The following is a 20,092-nucleotide window of genomic DNA, read 5'->3' on the forward strand; positions in this document are numbered from 1 at the left end:
TCAAGGGGAAGAAATATTGCCAGGAGAACAGGGTGACCGGAAATAGTGGCTAGAGATTCCCTAACTGTGGGGTGAAGTGTTGGGTTGTTCCTGAGAGGTAAACTCTGGTGGGGACTTGGGAACAGCCGTAACACTCCACCTCTGGGGGCATCTGGGTGGTTCAGTGGGTTAAGCCTCTGCCTGCGGCTCAGGTCATGATCTCAGGGTCCTGGGATCAGGCCCGCATCTGGCTCTCTGCTCATCAGGGAACCTGCTTCCTCCTCTCTCTCTGCCTGCCTCTCTGCCTAATTGTAATCTCTGTGTGTGTGTCAAATAAATAAATAAAACCTTTAAAAACAAAACACTCCAGCTCCATTGTCAGACAGTGTCCACAGTAAAGGGGGGCAGTCAAGGCTTAGGAGAGCTGAGAAAGAAAGGGACTCACTACTAATACAGACAGAACTGACATACAAATCCACTTATTTATATCCAGGAGACAACACACCTGAATAGCATTGATGTTACTGCTGACAGGAAATGCCCTGGCCCTCTCATACCTACAGTCACACAAGAAGTTAAAAGAATGCCTGTTTAAGACAGCAAATAGATTCGTGGCTTGCAGGAGTTAGGTGGCGATGAAACGGTAGAGCACAGAGGATTTTTAGGGCAATAAAGCTCTTCTGGATGATACCACAATGGTACATACATGTCATTACACTGTTGTCCAAAACCCACAGAACCCACAAGACCAAGAGTGAGCCTGAATGTAAACTCTGGACTTCCAGTGCTAATGAAGAGTCCGCGCAGTTTCATCAATCACACGTGAGCCCCTCTGATGACACTGGGAGAGGCTGGTCATGTGTTGAGGGAAGGGGTATATGGGAAATCTCAGTACCTTCTGCTCAGTTTTGCTGTGAACCTAAAACTAAACTAAAAGTAAAGCCTATTTTGGGGCGCCTGGGTGGCTCAGTGTGTTAAAGCCTCTGCCTTCGGCTCAGGTCAGATCCCAGGGTCTTGGGATGGAGCCCTGCATCAAGCTCTCTCCTCATGGGGGAGCCTGCTTCCCCCTCTCTCTCTCTCCCTCTCTCTCTTTCTCTGCCTGCCTCTCTGCCTACGTGTGATGTGTCAAATAAATAAATAAATAAAATCTTTTAAAATAAATAAATAAAATTTTAAAAAATAAAAATAAAGCCTATTTCAGAGTGGGGGCATGGATGGCTCACCCCCAACACAGACGTCACTGAGGCTTCAGCATCTGATCGAGAACAAAATCAATCAGTCAATGCTTGGAATTCCCAGGATTTTCTTTCTCCTAAGAGTTTAAAAGTTTTAAAGTTATTTCTTCGTTTATCCTTCACAACATTTACATACCTATGGTGGAACATAAACAGTATAAAATTGGGGAAAAAAGAGGCAATATTGGGAAAATGAGGCCACGTCTCAAGGTGAACCACTTGCAGAAATAGGACTGCAATTCCACTTTCCTTATTAATTATCCTGATTTTTTTAATGTATTAAGGCCATTTGGAAAGCAAATAATTAAAACTGCTAATCCATTGTCTGCTCTTGCGTATGTGTGTGTGTGTCTGTGTGGGTATATGTACATGCATAAAGAGACACACTTATAATCATGCACACACAGACACATACACACTCACTCATACATTTACACTTGAGGCAAAGAACCAGCTCCGTCAATGAAACCAAATTTAGGCATAATAATCTGTGGATAATAATAACAGTGCAAATGACCATGCAACTGTTACAAATAAAGAAACTCACATATGTCGTTGTAATTCAGAATTTGGAGTCTGAGGTAAGTGAGAAAGAACAAACTTAAAAAAAAAAATTACAAGTCAAATACACTTTTCACTGCATCCACTAAAAGGATTTAATTTAAAATGCAAACATCAGCATATTGGAAAGGGAAATGAGAAGCTAATAACATGCATTGACGTTTACATAAAATTAGTATGTAAAGTGAGAGATATGAACCTAATGATGAATATGAAGCAACCACTTGCATTTTAACAGACTAAGCAAAAATGTAATTGACAAAGAGGCCAATCTAAATGAATTTCCAGCTACTTCAACACTAAGTGCAGCTGCATGCTGTCAGAATTATAAACGAGGAAAAAAATGTTTAAACTGGATGTCTTTAAAAAAACACAGCCAATATGTGAACTTACACACTGTACTGAAGTTATCATTCATTCAATCAGAAAAAAGCACTTTTTTTTTTTTTCCAAAAAGTCATTTTTTTAAACATCAGAATTGTCAATAGGCAGTTGCTTCATATTGATTGGAGAGAAAAGTATTTGGAGGTAAATGAAAATATTAAGGTTTTTCTGGGAGTCGTAGCTGTAGCTGTCATTCCCAGAATTAAGTCAAGGTTAAAAACACCTGTTTTCAAGAATAATCTAATACCATAAAATTTCATTTAAAAGCCACTAAGAACACCCCACTTGGTATCTTATCAGTGGCAGTTATGAGCTTAAGCTCTGGCACCAGCCTTGCTGGGTTCAAATCCTAACTCTATCACTTCTTGCTGTGTGACTTTGAGCAGGTCACTTAACCACACTGCGCCTTGCTTTTCTCATCACAGTATAAGGATGGTCACCGTACCTAGCTCCTAGGGTAGTTGTGTGAGCTAAACATATTCATATATGCAAGACACATGCTCTGTGACTGTGAGCTGTCATTATTCTCCTCAGGAGGCAGTCTCTTAGAGCAGGCATTATATGGTGTTTAAAAAACCGACAAAGAAGATGGTAGCAAGCATGCCATGATGTTGCTGATCCTGTGTGTAGAGAACCATTGTGTCCCACCCCGCACACCCTCTCCCGGGTGGACAGGGACCATGGGAATATCTCCGGCCACTTCTCAGTAAAGACCTGCTCTGGGCGGAAAACTGATAGAAAGACACAGCCCCGCCCCTTCGATGCCGCACAAGTGACTCCAGAACAGAGTGAGAAGGCAAGCCCAGCTGCCTTCCAATGCGCTGGGAGATCTTGGCATATTTTGTTCTCTACTACCATCCGTCCTCAAAGGGATGGTTTGGTCACTGATCGTGCACCTGACTTTGCATTTCATCTTTATCCAGGCCCCTCAGAATAGCCCACCAAATGTTTTATTTATCCCGGTATTTTCCAAGGTCAAGAAAAGGGCAGAGCACAAAAATCAAAGCTAATGCAGAAAGATTTCATGTGCATTCTTCCCCTTTAATTTACTGAAAGTGCCAACATCTGAATAGAAGGAAAAAGGCCAAGTCTACAGGCATCTTGGCAGGGTGACGAGTCATTGAAAAGAGATGTGAATTCCCACATAATAAACACACCAAAGCCAGGCTCTCCACACCCTCTCAAGTCCTGTCATACTGTGACTGGACTGGCATCCCTGCCAAGGAATAAAGGGAAGGAAGAAAGACACAAGACTCCCTTCGCCTTGAATCACATACAAACCCTGGTTCCACAGAGGGACAAGAGGGTTCGCCTATGTGTGGTCAGGGCCGAGGAACCCCAAACTCCACGGGACCCTGAAAGGGATGCTTCCTGCTACCTGCATGAGAGAGGGAAGACATGAGGTGCATGGCATTCCTCCAGGATCCAGAAAAACAACAGGCTCGGGCACATGTATGTGGAGTAAAGAGGAACTCAGGGTGAAGTCAGGCACTCCCCACACTCTAAGTTCCTTTCCCATGCTCCTCTGTGCTAGAGCTACTCCGTCATGACCCGAACACCTCCGACTTAGGAACTCCTACTCTCCAAAGAGGATGAGCCAACCTCATTTACACCTTGGCATGAATTCAACCCATTCTCTCTCTCCACATCATTTTACTCTACTTGTGATTTCTAAGATGATTAGAGCTTTCTGTGCCATTCAAATGGGGCTGGTTCTGAAGCGGTCTACATCCTCTGCTGGCACAAGACAGCAGGTCTCACCTGTGGACTCAAACAGTCCTCTTTCCACATGAAATGGCTAAAATAGATAGTTTTTCGACTTTGAAAAACAATACAGTGAACAGATTAAAGCCTTTATATCTTCAAATACCACAGAAAGACAACAATCCTTTGAATTTCAAAGGAAGCACCACCTTGGAAAGAAATGCCAGAAAACCTAATTTCTAGTCCAGTATCAACACACTCTCACCACATAACCACAGACGTGTCACTCGAAGTTTCTGGGCCTCAGTCTCCGGTGACAGAATTAATGGGTTCGATACCTATCTAAGGTTCCTTTCCACTCGGAAATTTCACAAACCATTCGTTATTTTCAGTTCAAGTAATTTCAGACACCATGACAGCAAAAGCTCATGTGAAATGAACTGAACAATGTAATTAAAGGGACTTTTAAAACGTATTAGGAGAATGACAAAAGGAACAGAGAATGCTTGAGAATTAAGACACTTTTTCCCTCAGTCTGTTCTCATAAGATGCCCGACCTAATACCATTAGTGGTTTTTTTTTTTTTTTTTTCTCTTTCCACACCACAGTATAGCCAAGTGAACTCCCAAATGTGTGAACAATCAGGATCACGGCCTCGGGCTGAATGCTGCCTCTGAGAGATCAATCGAGGGCAGGTGCCTAGAACAGGTGGAAAAAACGAAAACATATCCTTGAGAGTCCCTTGGGAGTGAGCGCTCACCTTCCACTAGTTGGTCCAGGCTGGAAATCTTCTTGAGCCCATCGATGGTGTAGATCGTCCTCACTCCCTGGGGCAAATTCACGTTATCCGATAGAGTTCGGGTCAAATCAGCCAGCAGGGCCTCAAAAGATCGGAAGCGGTCTGGGGAGATGGCATACACAATCCCTTTGAAGTATCTATCTCCGTTTCGATAGAAACGAACTTTCTTGGCCTTCTTCTCAGAGCTGAGGGTCTGCAGCGTGCGGGTTCGGTAGAAGCTGCAGTGGGCGCTGTGCGTTGGGCTGGGCAGCCCGTTCACCCGCGACCCTCTGCTGTATCTCTGAGCCTTATCCCGCTCGTCAAAGTGCTCCAGCTCCATGTCTCTGCCGAAGGACATGATGGAGTTAAAGTGGAACCTGGGAGGCACAGAAGGGGGGAAGAAAAAACAGAGACACATACTGATGTTATTTTAAGATCATGGTTTGAAAGGCTCAGCTCAAGAGCAGCTGGTGGAAATACTGCCGTAATTGATGGTATATTTAATGCGCGTGATCAAGTTGGAAGAGAAGGAAGAAGTAGAAGAGGCAGCTCTGTGCAAAGAGCCTATCAGTCAACCCCAGTTTAGTTAGAAACAGCTCCTATGTAGGGACCACCAACCCCTCTCGGGCTCTGAACAGCTGTTACTTCCAAGTCACAGCAAACCTTTCCAAGTCGTATTAGCCCTATTTACAGATGAAGAAAACAAGGCATGAAAAAACTTCCCCAAGTCATACCATGGAGAAATGCTTGAACCAAGACCTCCCACCCAGGTTTGCTTGACTCCAACGTCCAGACCTCCCTACAGTGTGCTCACTCTGGTGGCAGATGGAAGATAAGCTTTCATATTACCGTAGGGCTGATGATAGGACGGGGTGGTGAGCCAGGAACCAGAAGGAGGGGGTCAGCATTTAACAGATTAAAAGCCGTTCAAGAAGTTTTGTGCTCCCCCTTGCCAGATGGAGAGCCAACTGAATCAATCCCCAGGTTCCACCAACTTAAGACTTTCCAACATACTCACATACTCGATAACAGCTTTTTTAAAAATGATTTCACCATAACTCATTTGCTTACATTTCGTGCCTCGGATAAGCTGGGTTAAAAAAAGTAGAAAAAGGTTGCGGAGGAAGAAGAAAAAGAACAGAAGGGATAAAAGTTACTTTTGGGGATGGCTCTGCCTTTCCTTCCACTCTATTTTCATGGCTGAGGGAACTGAGACTTTAGAGATGTTGATCAAGTACATTTCTCAAGGTTAGTACAGTATCAAGTTTGGATCAACATCTTTAAAGCCTCGCTTCTTCAACTAACATAGGAACGCCAGGCATATCTACCTCTTAATTAATATTAAGTGTGAATACATGAAGCACTGGAGAGAGTGTCAAGCATGTATTAAGTATTAATGTTTTTTATTAGAAGATCTGCTTTTCTCTTCTTAACTCTGTCACAGAAAGAACTAGTAGGAATTGAATCTCCCCCTTCTGGTAAGGAAAGCTCCTTGGGAGTCTGCTGGTTTTCATCTCACGACCCTTCTGACAGATATGCTTGCTCCCCCACGGTCCCCATTGGACTTTCTACAGAGCCCTGTCATCAGCAAGCTGCCTGTGGGATCAATGCATCCTTGCTAAGGGGTTAGGTGAGAAAGGCTTGTGATGTTGACCCTTGCAGGGGATCCAGATTTTAACAGGTCAATCTAGAAAGCATTCAAAGGAAAGAAGTTTTGATGACAAAATTTCCGGCATGGTGAAATACAATATAAGCGAAACAGAAAATATGGGGCAAGAACCTTATGAGTGCTCCCCAAATCCCACCACACAGATGATGCTGCCTTTCTGAAAGTCAGTCCAAACTAACCAAAAGTACTGCCAAGCCTCCCTGACCTTTCCTTGACCCCCAGTAGACTAACCTCTGATCCATTCAGAATGGCTCAAAGTTCATGTTTAAAAGCACTGCTAGAGATTGTGTACTCCTGAAATGAAGTGGAAGAAGTTAGAGTTTATTGAATGTCTATGGCATGCCTGACACTATTATTCAGCAATCAATTGTGTAATATGCTAACAATTCCCTTCTAACCCTCACAACAATCCAGTGAGGTCAGTAATAATATTATGACTGAAGACAAGTACGGAATAGAGGCAGGGTCCCAGAGTCATAATTGAGGGAGCTGGGATTTGAAAGTAGGTTGACTCTGACTCTGAAGCTGGAGTTCCCATCTTTCTGCCTCATGTGCTTTGTCTTAGAGGCCAGACTCCCGGAGACCTCCCTAGACCCCTTCCCCCATAAAAATAGGGGTTTTTAAAGCCCTGATTCTTAACCAGACCTGTGACCTTGAGGAGCCCACTTAACTGAGGAAGGCTTCCTCTGCAAACAGAGGGGACTGTGGTCACCAGGCCAGGCCAATTAAGATCTTCACCTGCTCATCATTCTATTGCTGACCCCGGGGTGGAGCGGGGGGGGGGGGGCACCTCAAACCTGGACTGATTATTAGTTCAGTGTATTTTCTTTCCTCCAAGCATGAAAACTACCTCATGTCTCTTAATAACTCATAATAGCCTAAATTTGTATTTTCCAGAAAAAGTGATACCATACGTAGGTAGATAGGAACTAGTTTCATTGATTTTGAAGCTGGATAACTTCAAAACAGTGATCCAGTTCCTCAGGCAGCTACTAACTGAATAAGAGAACCAGTATTTTGCCCATGGTATCATTGCTCCCACCTTTTTTTCTTAATCTCCTCCTAACATGAGCTCTTTTGTCTTCTAAAAGGGGTGTGGGTCACTAAGCTCTTCAAACTTCACATATTACGAAGGCCAGGTTGGCTTTTGAAGCTTCTGTTTTATTTTTAAAGGCAGTAAGCTATCTTCCAACCTGAGGGGTTTCCTCTCAAATCTACATGAACCAAGGGACAACAGGCAGGACCATAGCAAAGGATGGCACAACCCTGTCAGCAGAGAGTGCCCATGTAGTGTGAAGGGGCTTTTATCCAGTCACAATTTGCAAAAGGCAAATAATGTAGCAACTGTTGGCATTCCCTAGAGAAATCAGGCTTCTGGAACCAAGAGTTCTATCCCCAAAGCGGGGGGTGGGAGTCAATTTTACAATAGACAAAAGTTGATTTTGTTTTATTTGTGTATTTCCTCAAACTTAATCATATGTTCAACCAGGACAAGCACATCTCTGACTTCCCTTCACTGAGCCTGCCCAAAAGTAAGTAATGATGCTGGGGACAAAGAAAAACCACACTCAAAGTGAAATCGTTTTCAAGGCTATGGCTACCACTAAAGGAATGTCAAAAACCACACTACACATCCTAATGTTCCATAATTATGTGCAACATCAAAATAGGTGTTCCTTTTCTTGCCTTGGCTGGCTCAGCTCTCCAGTTGGCTTAGTCACGTATTTGAACCACCAGCTCCTAAAGAAGATTCCCTGGGCTTCTACAGGTTCTTGCTTTCTGCACAGGAAATAGATGGCTAGGCGCCTGAGCACATGGGTGTCATGGTACGAAGAAGGTAACCAAAGGGCCAGAGCCACAGAGATCACAGGCGCTTGAGAGGGAAAGAAGGGGGCCTGGCTCCTGTCTGAGATCTTCCTATAAACACTGCCATGCCAAGAAATCAGCATCCTCAATTGTCTTCTGTGGGATTTCTCACCATTTTGAGGAACCTCTGTGTTCATCCTTCTCTAGATAAGGATATGAGTTCCTGTTTCAGAGATCTACACACACACACACACACACACACCCCAAAAAATTATCTGGCATAAAGGTTACGACATCTCAACAGACGCTGGACCTGTAAGTCCCCAGGGATATTTTACCAGTGGGACTAGGATGCAAGTGCATGGTCAGGCGTGGACTAAGAGGCGTGCACACACACCTTCAGAGTGCATGTACCACCGTGGACACAGACATCACAGGATGTGTGTCAATCTTTTATAATGTGCCTACATATAACCCCTCTTAAAATCCCTTCTGACCCGCCTTCATGTGACATTTCATACTTAAAAGACTGTCCTACTTTCCTTTCCAGCGGAAAGGCGATATATTTAGGAACATTCACAAAGCATATTGACGGAACACCTTGCAGTGTGGCCGCTCACCGCGTGTGCACCATAACCTGGACACACACTCACAGGTGCGGAGAGAGGGAGCCGGTTTGAATGAAACCTTTCATTTGCTCCATCTCTTACAAGCATTGGCTTTCCAAATCCAGCAGTGATTCCGCGCAAACCTGGTTTTCAAAAGCAGCCTCTTTTGTGGGGCAATGCAGGGCTGTGCATGCGCTCCCACTAGGAGGAAAATGCCATTTCCTCTCCGCATGCTTTTAGCACTGCAGGTACTAATTTGTACATGAGGCAGCCTCGCTGTCCCTGAAGGAACTTGAGACCCTGCAAATGTACTTGCAACACCCACACTGCAGCCACCCACCACGCACAGATCGCCCCATCTTCAAGCACACCACCCTCCCGGGCACTTGAGAAAGCACACACACAATAAGAGGCCTGGCCCGGCCACTCCTTCTAGGCGCAGACTTGGTCCTCCCTCCGCGGCCAGTTCTGACAATGACAAACACCTCGCCCAGCTCCTCCGCCCTGGCTCTCCATCTCCACTAACAACGTGGCGAAAAGCCTGGCGGAGAGGGTTGGGGGGGCGCGCACTATTCCCCGTTTTAAGCCCGGTGGCACCAGACAAAAGAGGCAGGTGCCAGCAGCCCGGGAGCCGCCCGTACACACCGCCCCCGGCCGAGGCCAGTCTGGCCACCGCAGGGCAGCGCCTTTCGAGGAACGGCGGGCAGGGTGGCGGCGGCGCCGGGCCAAGGGGGGCGCCCGCCCTGCCCTGCACGCCCCGGGCTTCCTCGGCGCCCCACGGCGGCGGGAGCAGAGGACGCTGCGAGTCCCCCGGAAGGGACCCGCCCGGGCCGGCCCTGCCCGCAGCTCCCTTCCCCAGCGAAGGCAAACCACGCACCGGTCCGCGGAGAGACGCTGCCGGGGGTCTTTGTGGCCGCGCTCGGGGCCGCCTCCTGGTGCTGTCCTCACCGGGCTGGGCGCGGCCGGGGCTGCGGGGCTGCGGGGCGGCGGCGGGGCCGGGGCTGGGCTGCAGCAGCTGGGGAGCGCGGGCGTCTCAGCTGCAGCCGCTAGTGCAGGGATGCGCCTCTGCCGGCTCTCATTGAAATGCGGCGCTTCGCACAGCCTCACTCCAGCCTCTCTCCGGAGGAGGGCGGCGGCGGCGGGCGCGCTCCCTTTTCTTGTGGCTCACTCTCACACGCCCTCCCCGCTCCCTCCTTCTCCTCCTCCGCGTGCGCGCTCCGGAGCCCCCGCCCTTCTTGGCAGGGCGCACCTACCACGGCTGCGCCGGGGGTCCTCCTCCTCCTCCCCCACGCCCTCTCCGACCGCAGCGACCTCCGTGCGGCTGGCCTTGAACAAACCCCCCAAACTCCCCATTTCTCAGGAGTGATTGTCTGGAGATAGGGCAAGATCGGATGGGGGCCTGGGGACAGCGGAAGAGAACATGGACGGGGACAGGTCTGAGCCAGGAAAAGTGCGAGATGAGGGGATTGGTGAGAGGTGGCGCAACGGAGAGTCCCCCCACCCCACCCCAGGGGAGACAAGGGAAACAATTATTTCCTCCTCCCCTGACAGCCCCCCCACCCCACCCCACAGACACACACTTTATGTGACTTCATGATTTAACACTTTCCCAGAATTATAGAAGCCAACATAGTGCATTCTCACACTCAAGTCTTGATGCATCCATGCAGGTCCTCCAGGGAAGGACCAACCCCGGACCCTCCTAATCTCCACACTCCAGTGTCACCCTCAGTCCCCTTATTGGGAAGCACCAGTTCTGTTCATTGACCCCACCAGGCATGTCCATTTGACCCCAGTACTCAAATAGTGACCTATGTTTAGAGCCGAGTAATTTACAAAAGGCACTTGGTACTAAAGGCCAGGTTTCCCTTCTGGAAACTCCTGGTTGCCAAGGCTGTTGGTCAGCGCTGGAAAGCCCCATGAGCTCATCACAAGCCTTCCCTTCTGGGGCAGGAATGTTCTCAGAACCCAGGCTGTGGACAGCTTCCTCTAGTCTTTGCACAAAAGCCCAGGGAGTGAGAGCAGGTCGCTGACTTCATGAAACCTTAGCCTGGTTCACTGGGCAGCCTAAATTTTGGTCCAGTTTAATCTCCTTCAGTCATGTCGCTTGGGACATGTATTTGTCCCACATATGCATACATATACAAAAACATGTGTATTTTTCTCTCCTCCGGGGCTTGAACCTTTTTGTGGAAAATCAAAATTTTCTTTTTCTCTAGCCCATTGAGCCCAGTTACATATTTGACTACCCATTTTTTTTAAGATTTTATTTATTTATTTTACAGACAGAGATCACAAGTAGGCAGAGAGGCAGGCAGAGAGAGAGGGAAGCAGGCTCCCTGCTGAGCAGAGAGCCCCATGTGGGACTCCTAGGACTCTGAGATCATGACCTGAGCCTAAGGCAGCGGGTTAACCCACTGAGCCACCCAGGCGCCCCAGAACTTCTATTTATCTTGCAAGTGACAAATGCCAAGTAATTTCTGCCCAAATGCTAAAAGACAAGGAATAAATACCGTTTCCTAACCCCTATGGATATTCTATCCGGGTAATTTCTTAAGCACTTTAAGTAATTCAGCCATATCTTACCTCCTTCCTAGCTGACCTACCTGGGACAGGCAGATAATGTGCTTAAAAAACCGGGGGGGGGGGGGGACTCACCTTTGAGTGTGACTCTCTCGGATTGCTCTCACTCGATGTAGTTGGGCATCATTAGGTCTTTCAAGGAACCAAGAGCACTGAGAATAGATGGGCACACTAAGGAGTCCCCGCTGGCTCTCACTGCCGTCACACCATTTCATCAGAACAGCAGGCTGGTGCTAAGTGGCACCCAGTGACTGGACCGAAGGAATTGTGGAAGTCCATAAGTTACTTCTAGGAGGTTCAATGAAATTTAACCAGGGAACTCCTAATTCAAGTAATTTTCAAAAACTGATGTTACTTCCTTTATATTACCAAGGTATGGACCAAAGAAATGATTGGAATTAATGTGTCTTTCCCTCATGAAAATCTGAAGTTAATGGAGATCTCTCTCCAACTCTCTAATGCTATTTAAGGCGTGCACCCTGATCACTGCTCCAGACAGCCACCAGCCACAGCTCTGCACCCCGCGAGGCTGACAGTGGCATGGTCCCAACTCTGTCAGTGGCTCCTATTAGCTGAGTGCTTGCTTTTTGCCGTGCTGGGGCATCTGTACATTTTCTTATTTCACACTTGTAAGAGCCATTCAAGGTAGGCATCCTTATCCTTACCTTACAGATGAAGGAATTTAGGCATAGGCAAGTTACATCGTTTGCAAATAGCAGGCAGCTAATAAATGCCAAGCCCAACTCCATTTTTAAAATCCCTATGTTTTAAAATTCAAGTCAGTTTTCCAATTGCTATGCCCATATGCTTGAAAAGCCATATGAAATTCTAGTCTGAAGTGTACTCTCTTCAAAAATGCAGTCTTTTAATCAAGGAATGTATTATTTCATAACAGGGAGAGAGAACAACTCTTTGCTGATGTGAACACTTCTTCCTTTAGTGATGGGTACATCAAACGTATCTATTCTGAGCTAAATTTTCATGAGACTATTTGCATGTCACCCTCTGACACAGGTGGATGGACAATCTTAGCTTCATGTGTTTGCTTTTCTTTTCTTTTTTTTTTTCCCCCCTGAAAGTAAGTTTTCAGGTCCAAACCAAGGAAGAGAAAGAGAACTAAAGAAAAATAATTTTTAGTTGACCATGTATCTCTTTTTGGGTACATTTTATTGGCTCCTTCATAGAAAATAAGCCCCATCACATAGATTCAAAGAGAATAATAGAAAATAAAATATGAGCAGGAAGAGATGCACTTACTGTGTTTCTCTCTAGAAGGGGAATTTACTCTGTCTCCTCCATAATCTCTCTGCAGTCGTCCTCGGGGGCCAAGGAGGCAGTGCTCCTGGGTGGGGGTACCCAAGCATATTTACTGACTACCACAATTGTAAGAAACAGCTTTATAGAATATGATCGTCATTCTAATTTTCCTTATATTTCGTCCTGTGTATGATAAAGGCTCTTTATGGCATTTTCCGCATTTTTTCTTAATTACCCCTAATGACAGAGCACTTACTTCCTCTGCTTTCTACTGGAAAGACAGAATTGTAATGATGAGGGATCTTGACAGCAGCCTGTCCAGTTTTTACCCCGTGCATGAATTCCCTCTATAACAAGTAGTTTTTCTGTCTCCTCTCTGTTGCTTCTAACAGTGACCATTGTGATAAAAATAAGGACAAATAAGATTATCCTCTAAGAGTTAGGCAAGATCAGGGAATTCTAGACACAACGGACAAGATCTCTATAAATAGTTACCTAACTGGCCATGCATCTCTGGCTTGGCACTCCTAAAGTGCTGAGGGACCAAACTATACCAGGTTCTAGAGACACACGAGGGAGGAAGGGATTCTCCCTCCTTGAGATGCCCTCCCTAAGCTGACAGAGACCTTCCCAAAGCTCCGTTTGCATTTCCTGTTTAATTCCTCAAGTGTCATTTCCTTCAGCAGAGGGGAGCTCAGCACAGCCCACTTCCCTGCTGGGCAGCTCCCCACAATATACTGAGAGACACTTCCCTGGAATTTCCCTGGTGGCCCCAGGTCTTCTCTTTCCCTCTATGAGAGAACAAATCTAATGGTCCTGACTTGACTTGACAGCCCTATTATATTCTACCAAATTCTACTCTCCCTCATCCTCTGCTTCTCAGAACTGGACATGCCCCCTGCAAGGATGTTCCAAGTGGGGAAGTCTGTGACTTCCATCCTTCTCCACACACTGCTTCTACTAAAGGAGCCTAACATCAAATCAGCATCTCAGGCAGGCCACACAAGTAACTTATATAGTCAGTTAAAATCTCCATGCACTTCACATGTTTTGCTCTTAAGGTCTCTTATCCTGTATTTGTTCAATTAGATGTGGTGCACCTAGGTCCAATATTCTGTATTTTTCCTTATTCAGTTGTCTGTTGCTATTTGATCCACTTTCTAACCTGTTGAGTGAGATCCTTTTGGACACATTATGTCACTCTCGCCAGCTTTTTTTGTCCGTCTCATTAACGCTACACCAACATCCTCATCTCAGCCGTTGATAAGAGCTTTCGAGAGAAACACGGTCACAGCAGGCTTTGTCGGCTCAAGATGCCCAAGATGTCTCTCCAGGTTGACCACTGATGGCAAATGACTCCCTCAATGTACTCGGTAATTACAGAGACTAAACATGTTCTCTGCAGCAAAGAAATGTCAGGGGATCCAGTGATAGCTAAAATTTGTGTTTTTACATCTAGGATTGTATCCTGGACTTCCATACCATTCCTTCATTCATCCATCCAATAAATAATTGTCCGGGCACTGTGCTAGGTGGCAGGAATGAAGTCATGAGAAAGAATTACAAGTATTCTCTGCCCGTGGCATTGACGGCCTATAGGGAGACAGATGTGAAACACATACTTACACAAATAATTATTTAATTTCCAAAAGGCTAGGTACTGAGAAAGAGAAGAACAAAGAGCTTCAGAGAAAGCCTCCCCGAGGAAGTAACATTTCAGCAGAGACCCGAAGCTAGCCAGGCAACAGAGTGGAAGAGTATGATTCCAAGCAGAAAAAATAGCCCTGTGAAGACTGAGTGGGAAGTAGCTTGTTCTAGGAGCCAAAGGTAGGCGGAGTGGCTGCGGAAGCCTGGAGGGAGGTGGGCTGTGAAGGCAGGCAGGTGCCTGGAGTCTGCGAGCCATATTAAAGAATGAGGACCCTGTCCTAAGAGAAAAGGGAAATCACCGAAGGGCTTGAAGTAGAACACCGGCCAGATCAGAGCTACGGGTTTAAAACCTCTTCTTGCGTGGAGCACTGGGTGCGGTGCATGAATTTTGGAACACTGAAATAAAATAAAATTTAAAAAAAAATAAAAATAAAAGCTCCTCTTGCTTTCCTGGCTGCTATGGGAGCATATTGGAGAAGCGCAGGGGAAGAAGAACAATTTCACTTTCAAGGTCTCGCTGAAGAACAATTTCACTTTCAAGGTCTCGCTTGGAGAGGGTAGCAGGGAAGAACAGTGGGTGGGAGTGAAACTTCCGACTGTTATATATTTACTATGTTTCTTTTGGGATGTGAACCCCAGCTTATTCAGGTATCTAAATCCATGCAGTTTTTTAAATCCAGGGATTAAATACAGCATCTCCAAGGTAAAGCATTTAAAATTATTGGTCATTTTGATACAATCAATTCAGCAAAATAATTTTAAAGTGTGTATTTGTACATTCTATCACTGTTCTAAGGCATGGAGAAGTCCCCCCAACAAAAGAAAAATTTTACTTAAAGATCCTAAAATTAACCTCGAAATAATCTCCTTTGCTAAACGCATTTGGATAGAATTTTATTCTGCCACATTCTTCCAGAAATTTCTTAAATAGATGATTCACTTTTTATACGCATTAAGGCACACTTGTTTTAAAATATACCCCTTCACTGGTTCTCATTCCCTGAGATCTCTCACTGATTCCATGGGACATGCATACCTAAGAAATCACAATAGTTACGTAAGTACCCTGGGAATGCAGCAGAACTACAGAACCAAAAACACCTAGGACTTTTTAGACCTGGGGTCAGACTACAGTGATTATCCTTTTATCAAAAATGCAGGTGGACCGAATAACTTCATCCATAAAATCAAAGGATCTTTGGCAACTTTTGAATGTGTTCCAAGTTGTATTTTATTTTGTTTTGTTTTTTATCTGTGGATGTGCATTCTGAAAGATGTCTTATAAACAAAGAGAAACTTACTAAATTTCTGCTGTTGATAATCTTCTAGGTGAAAAAAATCAAAGTTGTGTGTGTGTGTATTCCTCTAAATTTTTTCACACATATGTACACATACAAAAAATATAGTCTTAAATAGAAAAAAAAAAGTGGTATGTTAATATATATAACATATGTGACACTAACACCACCCTACCTTTCTTGGTTCTAATAAAACATGAGGCCAAATGATGGAATACATTGTTTTTTTTAAAAAAAACTGATAAGCATGATTCAAGGAACAAATACACAGAAGGGAAAGGAAGAACTGGCTTTACCCTGAGCACACGGAGTTTCACATTCACAGCCGCTCAAGGCAGGAGGACTGGAAGGAAAGGCTAGAACACACTCAATAGGAAATACTGAAAAGGAAACCCTATTCATAAAGCTGTGACCTCAAAGGGATGCACTCTCAGCAAAAAAGTCCCTGTCTCAAAATTTGGTGTTAGGTAGAGAAGAAAAATACTTCCCTACGAATTTAGATGCACAAGCTGGAACTCATGGAGGTCAGCTGTCTAAAGTTCTACAGTCCTGGTGGCTTAAAAAACCTTCAAGTATTCAATTCAAACAGTCTCCAAGCACTTAGGAGAAGAAAACTAAATCCTCGTTGAAGAAACCCATCTACAGTCTAAGCCTCAAAAAATTACTAATAAACTTCCAAAATTCATATAGTCTTATGGTTTAAAAAGTATCATAAAATACATCAGTAAAGAAGGTGTTGTGGGTACTATGAGTTAGGAAAAAATGGCAGAAAATAAAATCAGAATCAAAATTATTTCAGTTAGTGGTATTATCAAACATGGGATATAAAAATATAAATATAAAATAAATATAAAAACTATAAGTATCTACATAATATAAAAGAGAGGATGCAAAGTGTAAACCAAGAGGAAGGGATGATGAAAAAGACTAAGTATCTTTGAAAAAAGTATCAAAAAGAATTTGTAAAAATTAAAAATAAAATAACTGAAATTAGAATTTGAACAATGGTTTTATCAGCAGATCTGTGCTGTTGAGAAAAGATTTAGCAAACTAGAAATTAGATCCAAAGAACTAATTCATAATGCAACACAGAGAAATGAAGACATAGAAGACATTACATAATAGTTAAGACATTACGTAATAGTTAATAAATGCTAATTTAGTAAAAATTTCAAAATATACACCTAGGTGGATTTCCTAAAAGAGATAGAGGGAGAATGGGACAGGGAATCTTTGAAGAAGCTTTTTTCTTCACTATAATAGTTTATGTGTATGGTTTATAATAACTATAGTTTATTAGAGAAAATAGGACCAATTACATTGATCTTCCCTCTTCACAGATTCTCTATTTCCAAATTTATCTATGTGCTAAAATTTATTTGTAACCCCCAAGTCAATCCTGCAGCCCTTGCCTGTTACTCACGGACGTGCACAGAAGGGCAAAATACTCGTTTCCCACCACATGCTCCCAGCTGAAGTCCAACTGGGAGGCCTCCTCTTATTTCAGCTCTCATAGCGCAAACTTGTGTCTTTTTCAAAGTCTATTGAGTGCCTTGTCTTTCCCATTTTGTGCTTTTTTTGGTGATTTTGCTGTTGAAATGCCTCCCAAGCTCGGTGCTGAAGTGCTCTCTTAGTATTCCTAAGGGCAAGAAGGTTGATGGGCCTGACAAACAGATATTGGATAAGCTTCCCTCAGTCATGGGTTATCGTGTTGCTGGCTATGAGTTCAGGTTTAAAGAATCAACCATATGTATGAAACACATATAAAACAAGGTTATATATTGATCATTGTTGAAAATGTTAAGACCAGAAGCTCACAGGAACCTAACCCTGTATTCCCTCTAGAAACAATAGTTCAGTATTTGCTAATTCAGTGTTTACAGCAACTTCATAGAATAAAACTACTGCAAATAATGAATGCCAGCTTTGTCCAGAAGGGAATGAAATGGAAACCAGAGAACAGAGGAATGACATCTTCAAGGTGCCCAGATAAGATAATTATTAACTATAAATGCAAACCAAAGAAAATAGTTCTCAAGAATAAGAGTGATATAGGGGTGCTGGGTGGCTCAGTCAGTTAAGTGTCTGCCTTTGGCTCAAGTCATGATCCCGGAGGTCCTAGGAGTGAGCCCTATCTTGGGCTCCCTGCTCAGCAGGATGCCTGCTTCTTGCTTTCTCTCTCTGCTGCTCCCTGCCTTGCTCATGCTCTCTCTCTCTCTCACTCTCTTTCTCAAATACATAAATATATTTTTAAAAAAGAATCAGAATGGTATAAAGATATTTTTCAGAGAAACTAAAACTGAAAATGTTTACCACCTAAAAATATCACTTAAATTCTAAAAAAGAAATGCATTTCTAGAATAAAAAATTCATTCATGTGTAAAAAATGAACAGTAAAGAAAATGATAACACTAAGTATGTAAAAATAATAATGTGGAGTTGCAAAAAGAGGGAACTAGAATTCAATGTTTGGGAGAGGTGGTTTAAATTTTAAATGTTTTGAGTTTCAAAGGAAAATGAAAATGCTGATTAAATTTATGTATTGACAGGTTAAACCTGAATGTTTACATATCTAAAAGACTCACAAAAACTAGGTTAGGATGTGTAGTTTCTAAAATAATAATGTTATTAATTCTTAATAATCTTACTATAAAATTATTCTGTTATGTTTTCTCATTAATATAAAATAAAATATGGAAGGAGAATTTTAAAAACAACATAGAAGAGTAGAACACATAGAAAGCATAAAATAACAAGCTGGAGTTAACCAGAATATGCCAGTAATGACAAAAATATAACTGCACTGAAAACTCCAATTAGCAGGCCAAGTTGCTAGACTTGATTTTTTAAATCCAGATATATATGTTGATAAGAGACACATCTAAACTGTAATGACACAATAACATTTTTAATATAAAGATAGAAAAGTTACACTGAACAAATACTAATAAAGTTGAGACAAGTAAATTCAAAATTTCTAGTGATAAGGAGGTATTACATAATGATAAAAGATTTAACTGATCAAGAACATACAATGATCATGAGTAGGTGTGCACAAAATAACATGACCTAATAATATAAGAACATTGATAGCATTATAATAAGAAAATGGAAAAAATTCCAATAAGTTTACAAGTATTGATATAATACAGTCAATATATTCTCTCCTACAAAGCAATTAAGAATTAAAGGGAAATAAATTTAAAAATCCATACATTTAAAAAATTTCAAATATACCCAATAATGCATTGCTTAAAGAAGAAATCACAATAGCATTTGAAAAAAAATTTAGAAAAGCAATGAACTAAGCATCTAATTTCAGAAGTTATAAAGAAAACAACAGAATAAAACCAACATAAGTGTTTCTTTCAAGAAACACGTAAGTGTTTCTTTTCAAGAAAAAGTGTTTCTTTCAAGAAATTCTGGTAGGAAAATTCTAAGAAGACTCTCAAGATTTCTATCCTTGTACACATACCCAACCTAATCCCCAGTTGTTGCATGTGGGTGGGCATTACCTAATTGGGTAAACTTTATTTTTTTAAGATTTTATTTATTTATTTAACAGAGAGAGATCACAAGTAGGCAGAGAGGCAGACGGGGAGGGAGAAAGCAGGCTCCCCACCGAGCAGAGAACCCAATGTGGGGCTCGATCCCAGGACCCTGAGATCATGACCTGAGCTGAAGGCAGAGGCTCAACCCACTGAGCCACTCAGGTGCCCCTGGGTGAACCTTTTTAGAAGAGATCTAGAGGTCGGAGACAAAAGACAAAGAGATTCAAAACTTCAGCAGGGATTCTCCTGTTGGTTTGGAACAAAACACATAGCCATGCTGTGGACAACCTGTGCGGGCCGCATGGCAAAGAGCTGTGTTGGTTGCTAGAAGCTGAGAATGGTCTCAGTCACCAGCTAGCAAGAAAATGGGAAGACCACGATCATCTAACCACAAATTCTGCTAAAACCAGTGAGCTTGGAAGAGACTCCCAGGCATCAGATGAGAATCATAGCCCTCGCCGACACCTTGATTTCAGTCTGGGGGGCCCTGAGCAGAGGATCCATCTAACCCATATCCAGACTTGGGATAAAAAGTGGGTTATTGCCCAGATTGCTAATTTTGTGATCATTTGCCACACAGCAAAAGAAAACTAATACAGAGCTCACTTAATGTTAAAGAAAACAATGATACAACACAGGGAATCAACAAAGACAAAAGTTGGTTCCTTAAAAATACTAATAAAATAGATCAGCCTTTGGCAATACCAAGTAACAATAAAATAAGGAAGGTGAAGTGTCATAGTAATAGGGGAAAAATGGACATAATTTTGGAAGCTGCAGGTATTTAAAAGATAATAAAAGGATATTAAAACAACTTTATACCAATACAACTTTAAAACTTAGATGAGAACAATTCTTAGAAAATACAATTTACCAAATCTAGAAAAAATAGATATTAGTGTTCCTATTTGGGGGGGATAAATATCCAGTTTAGTAGAATTACTGGATCATATGGTATTTCTACTTTTTATTTATTTATTTATTTTAATATTTTATTTTTATTTACTTGACAGACAGAGATCACAAGCAGGC

The 20,092-nt window shown here is 43.1% G+C and overlaps 1 protein-coding gene across 8 annotated transcripts in view; it reads right to left on the bottom strand.

The window, feature by feature from the left end:
* DCLK1 (doublecortin like kinase 1) overlaps positions 1–9,997 on the bottom strand; it is a 352,644-nt gene extending 342,647 nt beyond the window's left edge. For 3 of the 8 annotated variants that reach the window (XM_082700457.1, XM_082700459.1, XM_082700458.1), the window contains exons 1-2: positions 9,602–9,915; positions 4,624–5,018 (exon numbers count right to left, since the gene is read on the bottom strand). In XM_082700457.1, coding sequence (XP_082556583.1) covers positions 4,624–4,999 — 376 coding nt within the window. In that variant the 5' untranslated portion in view covers positions 5,000–5,018; positions 9,602–9,915. Of the gene's footprint in view, positions 1–4,623; positions 5,019–9,601; positions 9,931–9,977 lie in introns of those variants that run through there. The other 5 variants (XM_082700456.1, XM_082700455.1, XM_082700451.1 and 2 more) reach the window with 5 other exon arrangements.
* Between the last annotated feature and the right edge of the window lie 10,095 nt (positions 9,998–20,092).

Source organism: Mustela nivalis (assembly GCF_964662115.1).
Source record: "Mustela nivalis genome assembly, chromosome: 15".
NCBI lineage: Eukaryota > Metazoa > Chordata > Mammalia > Carnivora > Mustelidae > Mustela > Mustela nivalis.